Genomic DNA, 17099 nt, shown 5'->3' with positions numbered 1-17099 from the left:
GTTTGCAATTTATGAATCCCCAACTGAAGTTCGGAGAAGATATATCAATGAATATTACATTGCCCCACGCGTTGCATCAACACTTCAACTTACGCAGTTTATCAGAGTGTGGAAACGGTTCCAAGAAAGAGGCGGGTTATCGAAATTTCAAGGGCAGCATCGAAAAGGAACGGGGTTACCAGGAACCGATGAAGCGAATGCCAGTATTATAAGACACTTTGATTTTCATCCTAAAGATTCAATAACTAAAGCAGCAGCTGATTTGGGGTTGAGCCGCACCACAACTTGGAGATTCGCGAGAGCTGCCAAAATGAAGCCCTACAAAGTGCTCAAAACACACCAAATTAAAGAGACGAACTTCGGCTTGAGACTTACTTTTGGTGTCTGGTGCTTGAGCAAGATTGAAACAGCGGCAGATTTCACGGGTGATTTTCTCAGACGAAAAGTGGTGGGTGCTCGACAGCTCTCCAAATTCTCAAAACGATAGGAGATGGAGTTTAGTTAACCCCAGAGAATACGCGGAGTGCAAGTACCAGGGCAAAAAGAAAGTGATGTGCTGGATGGGTTTCCTTCAAGGAGCTGTTCTTGGCCCGTTTTGGTTCGTAGACGAACAGCAACGACCAATAACACTGAACCAGTTTTCGTATCTGAACATGCTGGAACACGACCTCTGGCCAGTCCTTCGAGAACGACGAAACTTGAGGCGCATATGGTTTATGCAAGACGGAGCCACATGTCACTGCACGGGACGCGTACTCAGTTGGCTTGGGACAAAGTTCAACGACAGAATTATAAGTAGACGAACCCCTATACCCTGGCCACCTCAGAGTCCGGACCTGAATCCCCTGGATTTTTGGCTGTGGGGTCATCTGGGGAAAATTGTTCATGGTGCGAATCCACGAAGTTTTGACGAACTCATGCAAACTGTAGAAGATGCCCGAAATACAATAACGCCCGATAATATCGAAGAGTCATTGAGAAATTTGACGAAAAGATTACAAAGCTGTGTTGCTCAAAACGGCGGACACTTTCAGCATCTTTTATAAAACAATTTTATCAGATATTCAAATCTCCGCCACTTATCTATCTTGTGCAGAAAAAATTGTGTATTTATCTCTTCTCAAAAAAAAGTTATAGCGTTTTATAAAATTACAGTTTATTTGAAACACCCTGTATTTGAATCTGATTTATTGAAAGTTCCAAATTTAGAACAGGTTAAAATTCGCCAGTCTTGAGATGATGGAAGTTAATTCATACCCCAAAAATAGGGCGACTGCTCACATTTCCGAGAACCCAATGCCTGAAATTATCAATCGATTAACGTCTTTTAAACTTTTTAATGCTTTTTTGATTTTTTAGCACGTTGTTTCTTGCAAATGATAAAAATTGATTAGAATAGACTTCTTATAATAAAAAAGAAAATCTACAGCCATTTTGCGAACACAAAACGAATTTAGTAGATGAAATGATTTGGTCACAAAAAAAAACAGTTTTCATTGCTTCAAATCTGTATATAATCCTGAAAATAACCTGTCTATTACCCTTATGTGTGATGTCCGTTATAATCGAGAAAACGGAAAAACTAATGGTGCAAAACTAATTTCAGCCAATCAGAATTGAGTATTCAACAATTTGTAAGAAACCGCGAAATTAAAATCACAAGAAAATGAAAAGTTTCGAAAAATTTTTTGAATTTTTTTTTAAATCGTCCTCCCACACGCTATGTTAAGTACTAGTTGATACAGTACTGCTCGTATCAAGCAAAGCCCTGAATGCTTTCACTGCCGTATAAAGTTCTATGAAGCAGTGTTCTTTTTATAAGAATTGATGATTTTTTTTTGAATTTGAGATGCTTTTAAAACTCAAAGCGTTTAATGTGCAAAGTAAAATGATAGATTTCGCTCCTAGTAGCATAGAAATTTTGACAACTAGACTGCTTTAAACAATTTTGAACGATTCCTAAGACGGATTAAATTTAAATCTCCGCTTGCGCGTTAATAGCGCGAAATATATCGCGCGTTAATTGTCCCTAATTGGCCAAAATGCCAATCTTTAAACCCCCATAACCAGTAACGGACTTAGGGTGAGGGGGGCGGGGGCATATACCTTTTTCTCGGGGATTCGACCCCCTGCCGACCCAATGGTACTATTTTGAGGTATCCATATTTGCTGACGACCCCAAAAATTTTCTAAAACGCCGTCGGCGCCACTCTATACTTATTTTGAGGGTGTAGCGCGCGCCGAAAAAACGCTGTTTTGGGCTTTTTTCAAAAGATTGCCTGCGGCGCAGAAAATTTGATCAAACTTTAGTCGACCAAAAAAGAAAAAAGGTCGACAAAATTTTCAATTTTTTTTTTGAAAATCTGCCCCTCCCTCGAGAAACTCCTAGATCCGCGCCTTCCCATAACCTTAGGAAAATTGATCATAGGTAAAAAAAAATTTCCAAGTTGAGCTCAGGACAACAAAACCTTTCATGATACAGAAAATTTCTGTCAAGCCTTTTTTCTGAACATTACCCCCTCCTGGTCCCTTGTCTGTGCCTATTGCAGTACATACTTGGAAAAGGACATGACATGAAAGTGACCCATAGATCATGGTCCATAGCTGTCTCCCGGATACACTGTTTGAACATCAGTGCATTGTCTGCTCCCTTCACTCCCATGGCCGGCTGCATGGTCATCTCGTACTGACCCGGTCCGAACTCTGGGTTCATGGCCTCAACTATTATGCCCGCCTTTTTCAGTCTCTCTGTCGCCTAAAGAATTCACCTTTTTTTTATCACATTTCACACTTCTTAACCCTACTTTTTTTGAACCTTGCCAGGATAATCTGCTTTCTCTGTTTCAATTAACTACTAGTTTAACGAGTACAATAAAACAATAACTATCTTCTCCAGAAAAATGTCCCGCCCATTATTTTTTAAGGAAAAAACGGTTTGACTGAAAACAATTGATTTGACACCACGATTCCAGAGTGACTGAGTATTCTTCCAGATTTAACCTAGTTCTTTCAGCTCGTTTCCATTCGATTGAGCAAAGAAAGGATTTTCTAACCGTGAAACAGAGTTTCTCCATTTTCTTCATTCGGACAGGCGAGTAGATATGAGGTCCTTCGTTCATCTTCTGTCTGTCTTTTAGCACTACAAATTCATACTCCAAGGCCGAATAGAGCTCTAAGCCGAATTCGCTTTTCAATCGATCAACCATGGTTGAACAGACGTGTCGCACGTCGAATCCACAGGGAGTGGAAGCTTCGTCCTTTTCATGCAGCTCCACCATTACTTCGGCTACCTGCGAAACAGTAACTGGACAATAAAAATGCTGAAAAAACGAAATAAACTGAAACAAAACGAGCTGGAAGTAGCAAAATAAGACAGACCATTTATGAAATCTTATGCCAAAACGTGAGCCGAAAATCAGCGCGTTTCAAATTATATTAAAAAATTGAAAGAAGTACAGCAAAAAAGTTTAAAAAATGATCTTTTCAAGAAAAGATAATTCTCAGGTTTTCTGTAGTTTATCGCTTTTATTTTTTTCCGACCACTTCATGAAGGGATGGAACTCTGGCCTAGGTTCTAGCCTTTTTCTTTAACTTTTGTATTTCCTACTTGCATCGTGGTGGTCGGGATCTTCGATGCAACTTGGAAAGCAGTTTGGCTATCCTTTTTGTTATTGTTCCGACTTTCGATACGAAAGTAACGGAATATTTGTGCTCGGGGTGGGTTTTTTTTCTTCAGACAAATTTCGACTTTTTAACTAGCCATTTTTACGGAATTTTTTATATCATCCAAAAGGTATTGTTGTCCTGAGCTCAAATTTGAAAAGATATTTCACCTGTGGTCATTTTTTGTAAAGTTACGGGGGTTTAAAGATTGCCAGTTTGGCCAATTTGGGACAATTAACGCGCGATATATTTCGCGCTATTAACGCGTAAGCGGAGAGTTAATCCGTCTTAGAAATCGTTCCAAATTGGTTAAAAGAAGCTTTATTTGCCATAAATGGTTTGTTACAAGGAGCGAAATTTATCCATTTGTACTTTATATGGCGTGTGGGGGGATGATTTTAATTAAAAAAATTTCAAATTTTAGAAATTTTTTTTTTCATTTTGTTGTATTTCATTGAATTTTTTAATGTTATTACTGCTCCATAAACCTTAAAAGGCAGTCGGAACATTCAGGGCTTCGCCCTGATACGAGCAGTCTTGTATTTCATATAGTTTTGATCTGTTCGAACATCTTTTATGATAATAATAGTCTTATAAAATTATTATTGTTCCGACTTTCGATACGAAAGTAACGGAATATTTGTGCTCGGGCTGGGTTTTTTTTTTCTTCAGACAAATTTCGACTTTTTAACTAGCCATTTTTGACGGAAGTTTTTTATATCATTCAAAAGCCATTGTTGTCCTGAGCTTAAATTTGAAAAAATATTTTGCCTGTGATCATTTTGCGTAAAGTTATGAGGGTTTAAAGATTGCCATTTTGGCCATTTTGACCACTTTGGGACAATTAACGCGCGATATAATTCGCGCTATTAACGCGTAAGCGGAGGTTTAATCCGCCATTTAAATCGTTCCAAATTGGTTGAACGAAGCTTATTTGCCATAATTGATTTGTTACAAGGAACGAAATCTATCTTCTTATACTTTATATGGCGTGTGGGGGGATGATTTTCATAAAAGATTTTAAATTTTAGAAAAAAAAATTTCATTTTATTTTATTTCATTTAATTTTTTATGTTATTACTGCTGCTCCATAAACTTTAAAAGGCAGTCCGAACATTCAGGGCTTCGCCCTGATACGAGCAGTCTTGTTATCATGAAAAATGCTTGAACAGATCAAATCAGCAAATAAAGAGCGACGAAAGAGAACAAATTGATAAAAAAATGAAAAAAAAAGTTAAGTTTTTGTCTATGATTTTGCAGGAAATTGTATGAGAATTTTTTCATGGGCTATCTGACCTTCTTCTATGTACTTACTTATCAGAATTATTTAAATTGACAATTGTCTGTTGAATAATCTCTAATATGGAAACAATTCATTGCTACTAATAGTCCTTACACTCGACCCAGTATCGCTTCCCGACCAGGGCGCGAAATGCCACGATCCCCAGTCGGGCACAGCGAACACGTCGGGGTACCCTCGATCCGCTATCTTTGGGTAGTTCGCGGGTGTAGTGGAGGCATCAAACACACATGCAAGGGAACACATTCCAATTCCGCAGCCGACCATGGAACTCAGGGCCTCACGTGTGATCACTTTGCACCTAGATGGACAACTTTTTTTGCGTTCGCAGACTAGATTATCAGAGAAAATTTGCCAAGACTGAATTACCCAAAAAAATTCCATTATAAAATTGCTCAATAAAAAACATACATTAGCTGAGGGAGGGGCATTGACGGCCTCGTCTTCTGATAACCCACAGGATCCTCCTTGGTGCTGTTTACAAATCCAATTTTTGGCAGATAGTTTTTTTCTGAAATCCGTGCTGATTTTTTAGCAATGGCGAATTAAGTTTTTGCCTATGATTTTGCACGAAACTGTATGAGCATTTTTTTCGTTTTATAAAATTATCCCGCATCTAAGAAAAAAAGAGAAGAAATGATTTGAAATGGATCTTTGAGGTCTAAAATATTATCAATATAATCTATTCCCATGTTGCATTCACACTACAAAAAGGAATAAAAAAATCGATTATAATCCATTGACTTTATCAAATTCATAAATTTTTAAAAACCAATTCAAATCAACTAAAATGAATTTTCCTACTTTAATTTTCTACCACGTCGGTTCAGATAAGAGAGCGTTTGGTTAGGGTTTTTTGGTCATTTTATGAAAAAAGAAATTTTTTTGCCATTTTGGAAGAGTTTGGCCAAAATTGAGAAATATCGTAATGTATTAACAATAAAAAAATCCAAGTTCGCAGAAAAAAGTTGAAATTGAACAAGACTGCTCGTATCAGGGCGAAGCCCTGAATGTTCCGACTGCCTTTTAAGGTCTATGAAGCAGTAATAACATGAAACAATTAAATGCAAAACAATAAAGTTAAGTTTATTTTTAATTTGAGATTTTTCATGTGAACATCCCCCACACGCCATATTAAGTACAAAGTGATAGATTTTGCTTCTAATAACAAATCATTTTTGGCATATAACCTTACTTGAACCAGTTTGAAACGATTTCTTAGACGGATTAAATCTCGCTAAAGCGTTAATAACGCGAAGCATATGGCGCTTTTAATTGTCCTAGATTGGCCAAAATGGCCAAAATGGCCAAAATGGCAGTTTTAAACCCCCATAACTTTAAAAAAATTTAAGTTTGGGACAATTATAAATTTAGAATGATGTGAAAAAACTCCGTCATAAATGGCTAGTTAAAAAAACAAAAATTGTCTGAAGAAAAAAACGCACCCCGAGCACAAATATTCCGTCACTTTTGTTACAAAAATTGGAACAATAACAAGTAAACGATTCTAAGTAAAAAGGTAGAAAATACTTAATGAGCGTTCAATTTTTGTATGATTGAGCAATATAGATCTAGAGTATACTGGTTTGATACGAGTCGGTCTCTTGGAGAAAGCAACTAGGTTGTAAGTTAAACTCAAAATGCTCTGGTGCTGAAATTACAAGTAATTTCAGCACTTACCAATAAATGGGTTGATAGTTAGATGGAGTATGACTGGTTAATCTTCAATATTTTATAGGGATAAAATACCTAATTTAAAACCAATAATATTATATATAGTTTGGATCAGGTTCCACCCATCCGGGGTTTACAGAGTTTTTGTTTCTTTGACTTATTTCTGTAATGGAGGATGGATGATTGATCGTTCGTATTTCGCGAGCATCATTTCTATTCCATTCTTGGGGGAAGAAGCTCCAGGAAACTGGAATCGTAGATTTCATTTTGTCATTCAACGATGACTGAGACCGTCAACAAAATCAATCTGATTTCAAGATGGTTTGTTATGATCGTCTGTACATGGAAAACTATGTTTCGATCTGAATTGGGAATGGCGTGAAGCTCGAGTTTGGAGGGAATGCCCTGTAACTCGGATCTGTACCTATACTTGAACATCGAGGTGGTCATTGGTCTGTTTCAATGAAGCCCTTTGCTTCAGAGTCAAGCCGTACTTCAAATCCTTTGAGTTGTGGTTGTGAGCGGCATATGGGTTGTGTTCAGCCATTCTATAGGTTGTGTGTGATGAGGTCGTCTTAGCTGCTTGATGCTCATTTTCGTGATTGTGTATGATCCATATTACTGCAAAATATAATTTACATAAATAAATGTTCAGTTAGTCCTTCTTTTTAGTTATGATTTTTTATTAGTTTTTAGCGCAAAATCTTTTAATTTTAGTTCAGTTATTTTAAAAGAGTTACTCACACTTGAGTACCTCTTATCAAAAATAAGGAGTGTGTCACAAAGCGTGAATTCTAGCACGGTGGGTTAGGCCGGCTATTAAGCATGCTCAGTGGTCGTCCTCTTCTGGTGGGTTAGGCCAGGAGTGAGGGTTTGATTTCATGCTGGTTTTTTATGGGGTCCTGTTTTGTATTAACCTTTTGTGTCGCGTTTGTTTCTGGTTTTTTCCATTTTTTGTTTTAGTTGTGTCCTTTTCTTAAAAATCAAATTGTTTGGTTTGGGTTTGTCTTTCGACTTTTTGGTGTTTTCGGCTTTCTTTTTTAGACTTATCAATAGTCTTCAAAAGAATAAACTATCAGTTCTTTAATCTAGTTTAATCCAGTTTGGATACTGTGGGTTTTCTTTTCTTAGTCATGCTGTTAGTTTGTGTTTTATGGTGTTTAGTAAGCTGCGTTGGTTAATTGGGATTATTATATAATTCCTTTCCGACCAGGTTAAAAGAAAATTTGAAACCTGTTATTTTAGTTTGAGTTGTTATCAGTGAAAGTTAAAACTTGAAATCAATTTTTTAAACAATTCGTCGTGGGCGAGCTGTGCTAGTACTGCTGACATTTGTAAAAGTTTACTGCTGAAAATTTTAAATATACTGCATTGTGGGGATTGAAATTAATAAATTATTTTCAGTGTATTTAGATTTACCCCATTGGGAAAAAAAAATGTATAGATGAATTTACTGCTGTGGTGAATAATTTTTTTTTTGCGTCATTTATTGCGGTTAGTTAAGAAAGGTTTATGAACTAAAATAGTTTGCTATTTGAAAATATTATAATGTATCAAAGAGTTTGCAATTTTTATTTCTGTTTTCTGTTTTCTTGTTTATAAATGATGGTGATCTAAAGACTAATGAAGAAACATTTAATAAGAAATGGTTAGTCTGTTTTGAGATTATTAGTGTTAAATTATTTAATTTGTACTTACCTAATTATCGGGGAAGAAGCCATGAGGGAAGATATCGTGTATTGAATCTGATGTGGTTAGTTACACTGCTAATAGGCGAATGATATTTTTAGTTTCAAGTAGTGGCCAAAGCAATTGAAGTGCTTTTATGATGTTTAGTTCTTCAGTGCCAACGGAATACTCGTGATTGCTGTGCTGGATGAAGTTAAAAAGCTTGTGATTATATTTAGTATTGTGAATGAATTCTAATATTGGGATTTCTATAGTTTGAATATATTCATGCGGGATAATGAGGGGTCGGGATTCTTCCACATTAAAGGTCTTGGTGAGTGAACAAAATATATACAATTGGGTTATTGGGTCGTAACTTCTCAGGATGCCCTGGAAATTAGTGTTTTTAATACAGTATGTGAAATTTAAGGAAAATGGTGAAGTGTTCTTTGAATTAATAATTTGAAAATGATGGTGGGGTTGTCGTGAAGGTGTGTGTAAATCAAAATGATTTTGAATGAATCCATAATATGTGTAAGTTTGCGTTTGTTTACTTCGTAACATGATGTCGTGTGAACAGTGCAGATCTCGTTCTTTTGGAGTGAGGAAGTGAAAGGTTAGTGAAAAGTTTGAGTTTATCGTAAAATGATTCATAGGCTTGGATGTCGATTAGTGCTTCGGAAATGATGTGGTCGTGTTTTTTATTTAGTGAGCTTAGTGTAAAGATGCAGGGTGGTTGGATGAAAAATTTTTCGGTTAGTTGTGGGTTAGCGACCTTATCTTTGTCGAGAAATTGATCTTGATTAGGTCTGATGATGTTGTGATCATAGTGTTCAATAGAATAATCATTAGCTCGGGGTGCAGTGAAAATGTTTAGTAATTTTTTATATCCTACGTGCGTAAATTGTCTAGGTGTTAGTGCTGTGGTTAGTCTAAAAAGGTCAAGTTTACTTTTTTTCTATTTCGTGAGGTGTGTTATTTAGTGGTATACAAAGTGGATTTGAGAACTAATAAAATGATGCCCAGTGAAGTGTGGGGTTTAGTACATGCTCATCGACATAGTAGGGTTGTTCATTGTGAGGGTTGGAATGACTAATGGTATATTGGGGGAAGAGGGGTAGGGAATTTTGGAGAAAGTCTGGAGTATTAGTGTGGTCAGGGTGGTTTAAATAATCGCGGGTTGTTCCGGGTTTGGAGGGAAACGGGTGGTTAGGAAATTTTCTTTTGAATGTTTTATATGCACGGTTAGTAGTGGATGATGAATGGGTTGATGTTGAGGATTGAGCTAAAGAAGGGGTATAATTTGAAGAGGGTGTAGGAGTTGGTGAAATTGATGATGTTATGTTGATGATAATTGGTGAATGGTTAGAGTGTGAGGACGTTGTATTTGTTGTTGGAGTGTTATTAGATTATCTAGTTCTTGTGAAATTCGTGTGGTTTCTGGGGAATTGTTGTTGGAACGGTCATTGGTAAAGGGGGAGTATGTCGGGGTTGCTTGGGAAATATGAGAAATGGTAGAGGGGGAATCATTTGTGGACTGGGAGTGAATGGGTCGAAAGGTGGGATGGGAAAATGTTGATGGGCTGAGTTCGGAGTTTGCAAATTCGTCTGTGGTTTCGATGTCTGAGTTATTAAATTGGGAAATTGTATTAAAAACGGTGATGTCTGAATTAGTGTCAAAATCGATGCCGGATGATGGGTTAACGTGGGATGATTCAAGTGGCGGGAAAGCAAAAATTGAGATGATGGGAATTGGGTTTTGGATGTTGGCTGGATGGGAAATGGAACGGTGAAGGGATCCAATTTTGTTGATTGTTCTGAGATTGAAAATTTGTGGTATGCGGTTGTTTGAATATTTGTTCATATGTAATGTATCGTCGTTTTGAGGTTATTGTGTTACAATGTGTTGAATTGGACTTTGTATATGATTTGGTCTTGAATTTGCAATGTTTACTTGTGCTAAGTTTCTGAAGTTTCGTGGTACTAGTGATAGTGGATGGCTACGATTTAAACTAGGTAGTTGTGGTGCTTTAGGTAATGTATTTGTGTTATTCTGTGATTCGTCATATGTGTTTGGTGTAGTTGATAATTTTGTATTGTTTTCTTTTATTTGTGCATCCAAAAGTAATTTATTTATAGATGTGGAAAATAGTCCGAAAAATCCTGCAAAAAGTATGCGTGCTACGCTTGGTTGTCTATTGACTTGTGTGTGGATTGCATATGTGTTATAAATTCCTTTTAATAAAGAAAAAATAAATCTAATAAATTAAAACATTGCGTATAATATAGTCAATCTTTCTAAGATATAATATGGCCATCCTAGAAAGGCTAAAAGTTCGTTTTTGAAATGTACAAAACTAAAACCATTGATTGGTGAGATATCTTGTGGTCGATAATTTTTGCCAATTAGATGAATATAATATTTTATGTCTTTTAAATATCCGCTGTAATCTTGTGCGTAAATGTCTGAAAATCCTGCTGTTTCTGCAAGTTTTCGTAAGTTTTGATCTATTGATTGTCGTTGTAAAGTGTCCATTTTTGTAAGTAGTTCTTGAAATTGTTCTGTACATATGTGGAATATTGTGGATGTTTCTATATTTAAGGTTTGTAGTTCTGATTTGGTCAAGGTTTACATCATCATATGGAAATGATTCGATAAAATATTTTTGGTGAAATTTGATCATTCTAGCGTGTATTTTGCTACTTGAAAAACTGTGCAGGTTTCTTCGAGAAACCATAAAAAGGTTGCTTGTGTGCGTGTTGTATGATCGCAGAATTTTTGGTCATTTTTGCAAGGGAGTCTAATTCCTTGGTAAAGAATTGTATCGTCTTTTAAGTCACGTGTAAGTTTTATTTTTTCGAGTTGTATTTTCCAGTCAAAAAACATTATGTATTGGTATCCTTTATTTTTTGTGTCTGCTTTGCAATTTGAGGGATTATTTATTCCTATGTGTGGTATCCAATGTTTATCATGAAGATCGTATGCTAATCTTCCGTGTGCTCCATGGAAGGGGATTTTTGTATCTAGTCTTATGTGACCTTGGCGTTTTTCAAGTTCTGCTTGATGTGCTACATCTGGGAAAACTTGAAAATTTACAAGTTTTCTATTTGTGCCTTCATTTGGTGTTAAGTTTAGTCGCTTTAATTCGTTTTTACAGTCTTGAGGGCTAAGATGTCGTAATATTTCAATATTACTTTGGTAGAAAGATTCGTGGTCCAATCTATTTTTAATTCCGTTTGAAACTTGGGAACAATGTACTTTCTTTTCGGAATATGTTGCTGCAAATTTGTATCCTATTAGTGTTGTTGCTCAGGCTTTTGAGTATAGTGTAGCTACTATATTTGTTTTTTCTATAGCTTGTGGTTCGGACTCACATTGTGTGACTTGATTTATAGCATATTTGTATAGTGTTTACTGTTCGTTTTCTTCACAATCGTAGTGTGTTACTAATGAATCTTGAGGTCCTGTGCGAGGAGAGGGGTTTGAATTGGTTCGGAAAAAATGAGAAAAAGGAGGTGTTGAAATGTGAATATCGTTAGACTATACATGTGTATGACAATCTTGAGTATGGGTTATAAAAGGTTATGTATCCGATTGCTTTTTTGTATATCTATCGTATTTATTTCTGTTGTTATAAATGGGGGAGGTAAAAACTGAGCTGTGATATTAGGAGGGTCTAATGGAAATGGATGTTGAACAATGTTATTAAGTCTTACTATAAGATCGAATTTTAGTGTGAGACTGCTTTGTTGTAGTCTTTGGACGTTATGTTCTTGCATATCTTTGTGATTATCGTGTCGATATTGTAATCTGTTTAATGCCCAGTTGTGTAATCTATTACTTTCCTGATGTTGACCAAATAATGGTGGTGGTGCTACGAATGTAATCCAATCTAATCGTAGTGGTATATTCTGAGATGATTGTTCTTGATATCGTGAATCAAGGTTGGTAGGAAAATTTGGGGGAAAAGTTGATGGTGATATTTGGCTTAAAGAAGGTGTTGAGGGAAGGGAAAGTGTTTCGGGTAATGTAGATAGTGTTGTATCGAATGAAACGTTTAGTGGGTTGTTTACTAAATGTGGTTCACCGTGAGGGTATTTGTTAGTCACCCATTATGGAGGGCGTTCTGTGTTTGTTGGGTTATTCTAATGGTTCAGATAAACGTGCGTGTCTTTCTTCAAAGGTATATGGATTGTCTTGGAAAGAAATGCGTGTAGATGATTGGGAGTTTTGGGTACTTGTGGGTGTTGTTGGGTTTTCCTGGGATGTTAGTGGTGGGGACTGGTGTGGGGGTTGTTGATTAGCACTTTTGAAAAATTTTTAAGAGTGGAACTTTTTTGATGAAAATTTATGTTTATTCCAATATTCTCCTGTAAAAAGAAATAAAAGAATGGTGGCTAATACGAATGTGAAGATTGCCTTTTTAAAAAAATTTACATATTGTCAGAATGAGTGATGTTAAAACTGTGAGAGAAATTACAAATAATAGAAAAACTTTTGTTCTACTAAATAGATTGCGAAACATTTAAATAGTTATTAAATTATCGTACTTGAGGAGATTTTCAAGGATTGTGGAAAGGGGTATATATACTTTGAAGATTGAGTAAAAGTTTAGAAAAGGTTGCAAAAGATTTTGAAAAGGATGAATAGGGTTTCTGTGATATCAGTTAAAAATATTATAAAAATTTTGAGAAGGTTTGAAAGTTCAAGTTATAGGCTAAGAGGTGAATATGTGTCGACCAATAAGGTCGTATTGCTATAAATAAAGTGTCTTATTCATTATGATTTCTATTGGCTGATTTTGAACTAGATTTGTTCGACTGTTTTTCAGCATGTTATTTTGAAAATGTCTATTGTTCAAAATAAGTAAAAGAAGATGATGGAAATTGAAAATGAAAGTTATTTTTTGAACCCAACTTTCTTCAATATTTTAGATTGTGGAATGAAGGTTTTATAATTTTTTCGTGGTTGACTTCTAAGTCGTGATAATTCTCTATGTTCAGATTTTTCTTTTTGATCCTGTGGTAGAATTTTTTCTGTCATTTTTCAATTTTTTCTTTCTTTTTGAGATGTTCGTGTTTTTTGTTTAGGGGATGTTTGGTGAACAATTTTTTTTTGTTGATCCATTTTTGAGCTCGTTTGTTCATCAGTGTGATGATTTAATTTAGTTTCTGAATTGTTTTGAACAATTTTTAAACCTGTTAAAGAATATAATATTGTTAATTCACGGAGTGCATATTCTTTTGGGTAATAGGGTAAAAGGTTATTTCGGTGTTGAATGATTTCTTTTTCAATTGTGTCAATCAATTCGTATGTGACATCAGTGGGTTTCTCAATTATTTTGTATGGTCCTTTACGGAGTGGTGGTAAATTTTTAGAAGTTCTTTTTTGTGTTGTGAAATTGGGAATTAAAACAAATGTTCCTATTTTTAAGTCTCTTGCTGGTGTAAAACATGAATTGATTTGGGTATTTATGTTTTGTCTTTGTAGCAATTTTCTTAAATATTTTTTGATAAATTTCATTGTGTTTTTATCTCTATTTAAAATCCATTCAGCGTGGGTACCGGAAGCTAAATTTAAAATTTGTGGATGATGAAAGTGGTCTTCATCATGGGTATGTAGTGGTAGGTTATAACAAATTGAATCTTTGTTTGGTTGACAATAACCTTGTGCATTTTTGTGGGCGTATTGGTTTACGTGGTTTTAGTTAAATACCATTTCATATGGTGACATTCCTAGTGTTGTTGTGATTTATGAATTAAATGAGAGTGGAAATAATTTTACATCTGTTGACCATTCAGTATATCGGGTATCATTTCCATTAATGATACATCTGAGGTATTCTTGTAGTGAACGGTTCAAGCCTTCAAATAATCCTTTTGTCCAAGGTGCATGAAACGTAGCTGGTTTGTGTTTAATATTATATAAGTGGCATAATGTGATGATTTCATTATTAATAAATTCAGTGCCACTGTCTGTGACTATGATTTCGGGTAATCCGAATTTAGCTATACAGTGTTCGTATATGCATTATAAGCCTTACAATGGGGTACTGGGTTAAGTGCTACATAATGTGTACATGCATCAACAATTACCATTCTATAGGGGTTTCCTTCTGAGGATGGTGAAATTGGTCTTTTCGTGTCAAATGATGTTCTGTGATTAAAATAAAGACTTTGTCCTTTAAAATCTCGATTTTCTGAGATTTGTTTTTGATTTGGATAGGGTTTATTCAATTGGCATATTATACCATCGTTGCAGAATACTTTGATCCAATTTGGTGCATTGGGGAAATAAAACTTTTGTATAAAATTAGATTATGTTTTTTTTTATCCGGAATGTCCTTTTGTATTTAAGGTGTGTGAAGTTTTGAATGCTATCAACATCGTACTTAAAGGTAGACATGGTACTTTAAAATCAGGTGTTTGATATTATAAAATGTCTGTGTTTTCATTTATAGTGGTGTTATTGAATTTTCTGAAGTATTTAAGGAGTGTTTTGTTTCCTAAGATTGTGGTATCAGCTTTCATTGGTTTAGTTTTATATTTGTGCCATGATTTGAGTTGTCTAATGACGGGATCAAGGTTTTGATTTTTCTGTAATAATTCTAGTATAATTTTTTCTGTTGTTGGTAGAAAAATATTTTCTATTTCGATTTTTGATAGGGGTATGGTGTCAAGTGGGTCATGGAGATTAAAAACTTGATTTATCGTGTTTTTTGAATCATTTGGTAACGGTCCTGGTAAATTTAATGTATCAGTCAGATTTTCCTTTACATTAAAGGAAATGGCTCCTTTTTATGTGGTTGTTGTTTAATTCTTTTTTGTTGAGTATTTTTTTTGATCCAATGCGAATATGGTATTGGCTTGAATAAATCAACTTCATAATGGTTGTTTTGACAATCTAAATAGAGTGGAAAATGTTGTAGATGATTAATTTGTGATTGTTCTATGTCAGTTTATATTGCGTATTTACATTCTAGTCGTGGTGATGTTTCATCTTTGGCGAGATAAAATTCTATATTTTATTGTATATCAATTGTCGTTTTACTTGTTAATAGTTCAAGTGGTGTATTTCTACTGAGGGTATCAGGTAGTGCAAGGTTTTTTCCTGCTGTGCATACTATGTGTAAGTTTGGAATCTCTATAGTTTGGATTTGATTTTTGGGTAAAAAGAAATATGATAGGTCTATGGTCTGCAAATAAAACTGTTGGATGTTTGGATCCAAGTGTCAAAAATTCAAATTCTGTTAAAGTATATATAATTACTGTGCATTCTCGCATAAGAGTAGAGAGTCGTAATTCAGCTTGTGTAAATAGGCGAAAGTTTTCTGATATAAGATTCATTTTATTTGTCCCATTGTGGGATTGTTATAATGCTGCTCCGATGCCAAAATTTGATGCATCCCACATTGCATAAAATGGTTGATTTGGATCTGGGATTGTGTTTAAAACTTGTTCAGTGAGAAATTTTCTGATTTCTTCAAATCGTGTTTGATGCTCTGTTGTCCATTCAAAGTTATTTTGTTGTCTAAGAGTGCTATAAAATGGTCTTAAGTATAATTGCACACTATATACGTATTTACTTAAGAAATTTAACATTCCGAGAAATTCTTGGATTTTTTTTAATTGTTGTGGTTAGAGTTTTTGAATTGCATCAATTCGTGACTTCAGTGGGGTTATAGTGTCTTTTTCTATGATGTGTCCAAGAAATTATACGCAAATTAAAAAAAGTGATTTAACTGGGGCTGCTTTCATGTTTTCGTTCTCTAGAATTTGATGATAATTTTCTAGAACTATGAACATTTCATCTTTTGTTTGTGACTGCATAAAAACATCGTCTATGTATGTAATTGCAATTTTACTAAGTATGAGTGGTCGAAAGATTTTACTCATGGAGGCTGAGAAAGCTGCTGGTCCTATGGATATGCCATAGAATAATCTGTTAAACTCGTATAAACGATTCTAAGTAAAAACTTAGAAAATACTTAATGAGCGTTCAATTTCGCTTTCAATTATTCATAATTGTCCCTCGAATAGCTGACCTTATAACTTTCTAGTTTTATGACCAATTCAAGGTACAAAAATTTCAAAGTACACTTTTCGAGTTTATTGTTCCAACATTTGAAGAAAACGGAATACTTATGCTCAGTGTGGTCTTTTTTCAGTCAATTTTTGCCGATCGAAATAATAGTTTTCAATAAACATTTGTTTATATCACATTGAAGATATCGACCTCCTAAGTTCAAATATAAAAAAAAATACTTTACCTCTGATTAATTTTTGTAAAGTTCTGGGGGTTTGAAATTTGCCAAATTTGCCATGTACTGGACTAAATTATGCGCGCTTTGATGAATTTATTCATATTGCTAGGAGCTTAACGCGAAATATTTACGCGTGGCGAATTATCCCGCACAAAATTATTCCAAGTTGGATTGCGGCTAGTTAATTGGATCGATCAAAATAATTTTGTACGACTCAACATATCACTCTTTGATATTGTCCAAAATTTATAGGTTTTCAAAATTTTCATTTCCCAAAAACTATTCGATATGAATAAAGGGACAGTCGGACCACTCAGGGCTTTTCGAAGCTTTCAAAACCACTTGAAACTTAATACACACTTTTAGGTAGCTTGTTTGAAAAAAATGCTATAACTTGCCAGAAGCTTTGATCGATATAAAAATTTTGTGAATAATTTCATTTCAGCCTTCAATTAAGTTATTTAAAAAATAAAAGTTTTGTGAGTTCTCCAACTTTTCTGTACGTCCATTTCTGTCAACATTGAATATGT

General features: G+C 34.9%; 1 protein-coding gene across 1 annotated transcript in view; it reads right to left on the bottom strand.

The window, feature by feature from the left end:
• The window catches only part of LOC134854445 (glutamine synthetase-like), a gene marked incomplete in the record, with an annotated part of 29987 nt that overhangs the window by 2589 nt on the left and 10299 nt on the right, over window positions 1-17099 (bottom strand). Inside the window, 3 exon segments of the mRNA XM_063870697.1 lie at window positions 2557-2755; window positions 3054-3290; window positions 5060-5264. Of these exon segments, the coding sequence (XP_063726767.1) occupies window positions 2557-2755; window positions 3054-3290; window positions 5060-5264 (641 nt within the window).

This window comes from Symsagittifera roscoffensis, chromosome 9, assembly GCF_963678635.1.
Source record: "Symsagittifera roscoffensis chromosome 9, txSymRosc1.1, whole genome shotgun sequence".
Taxonomy (NCBI): Eukaryota; Metazoa; Xenacoelomorpha; order Acoela; family Convolutidae; genus Symsagittifera; species Symsagittifera roscoffensis.
Note: the sequence above shows the minus strand (reverse complement) of the source record. Positions and strands in the feature narration are given on the sequence as shown.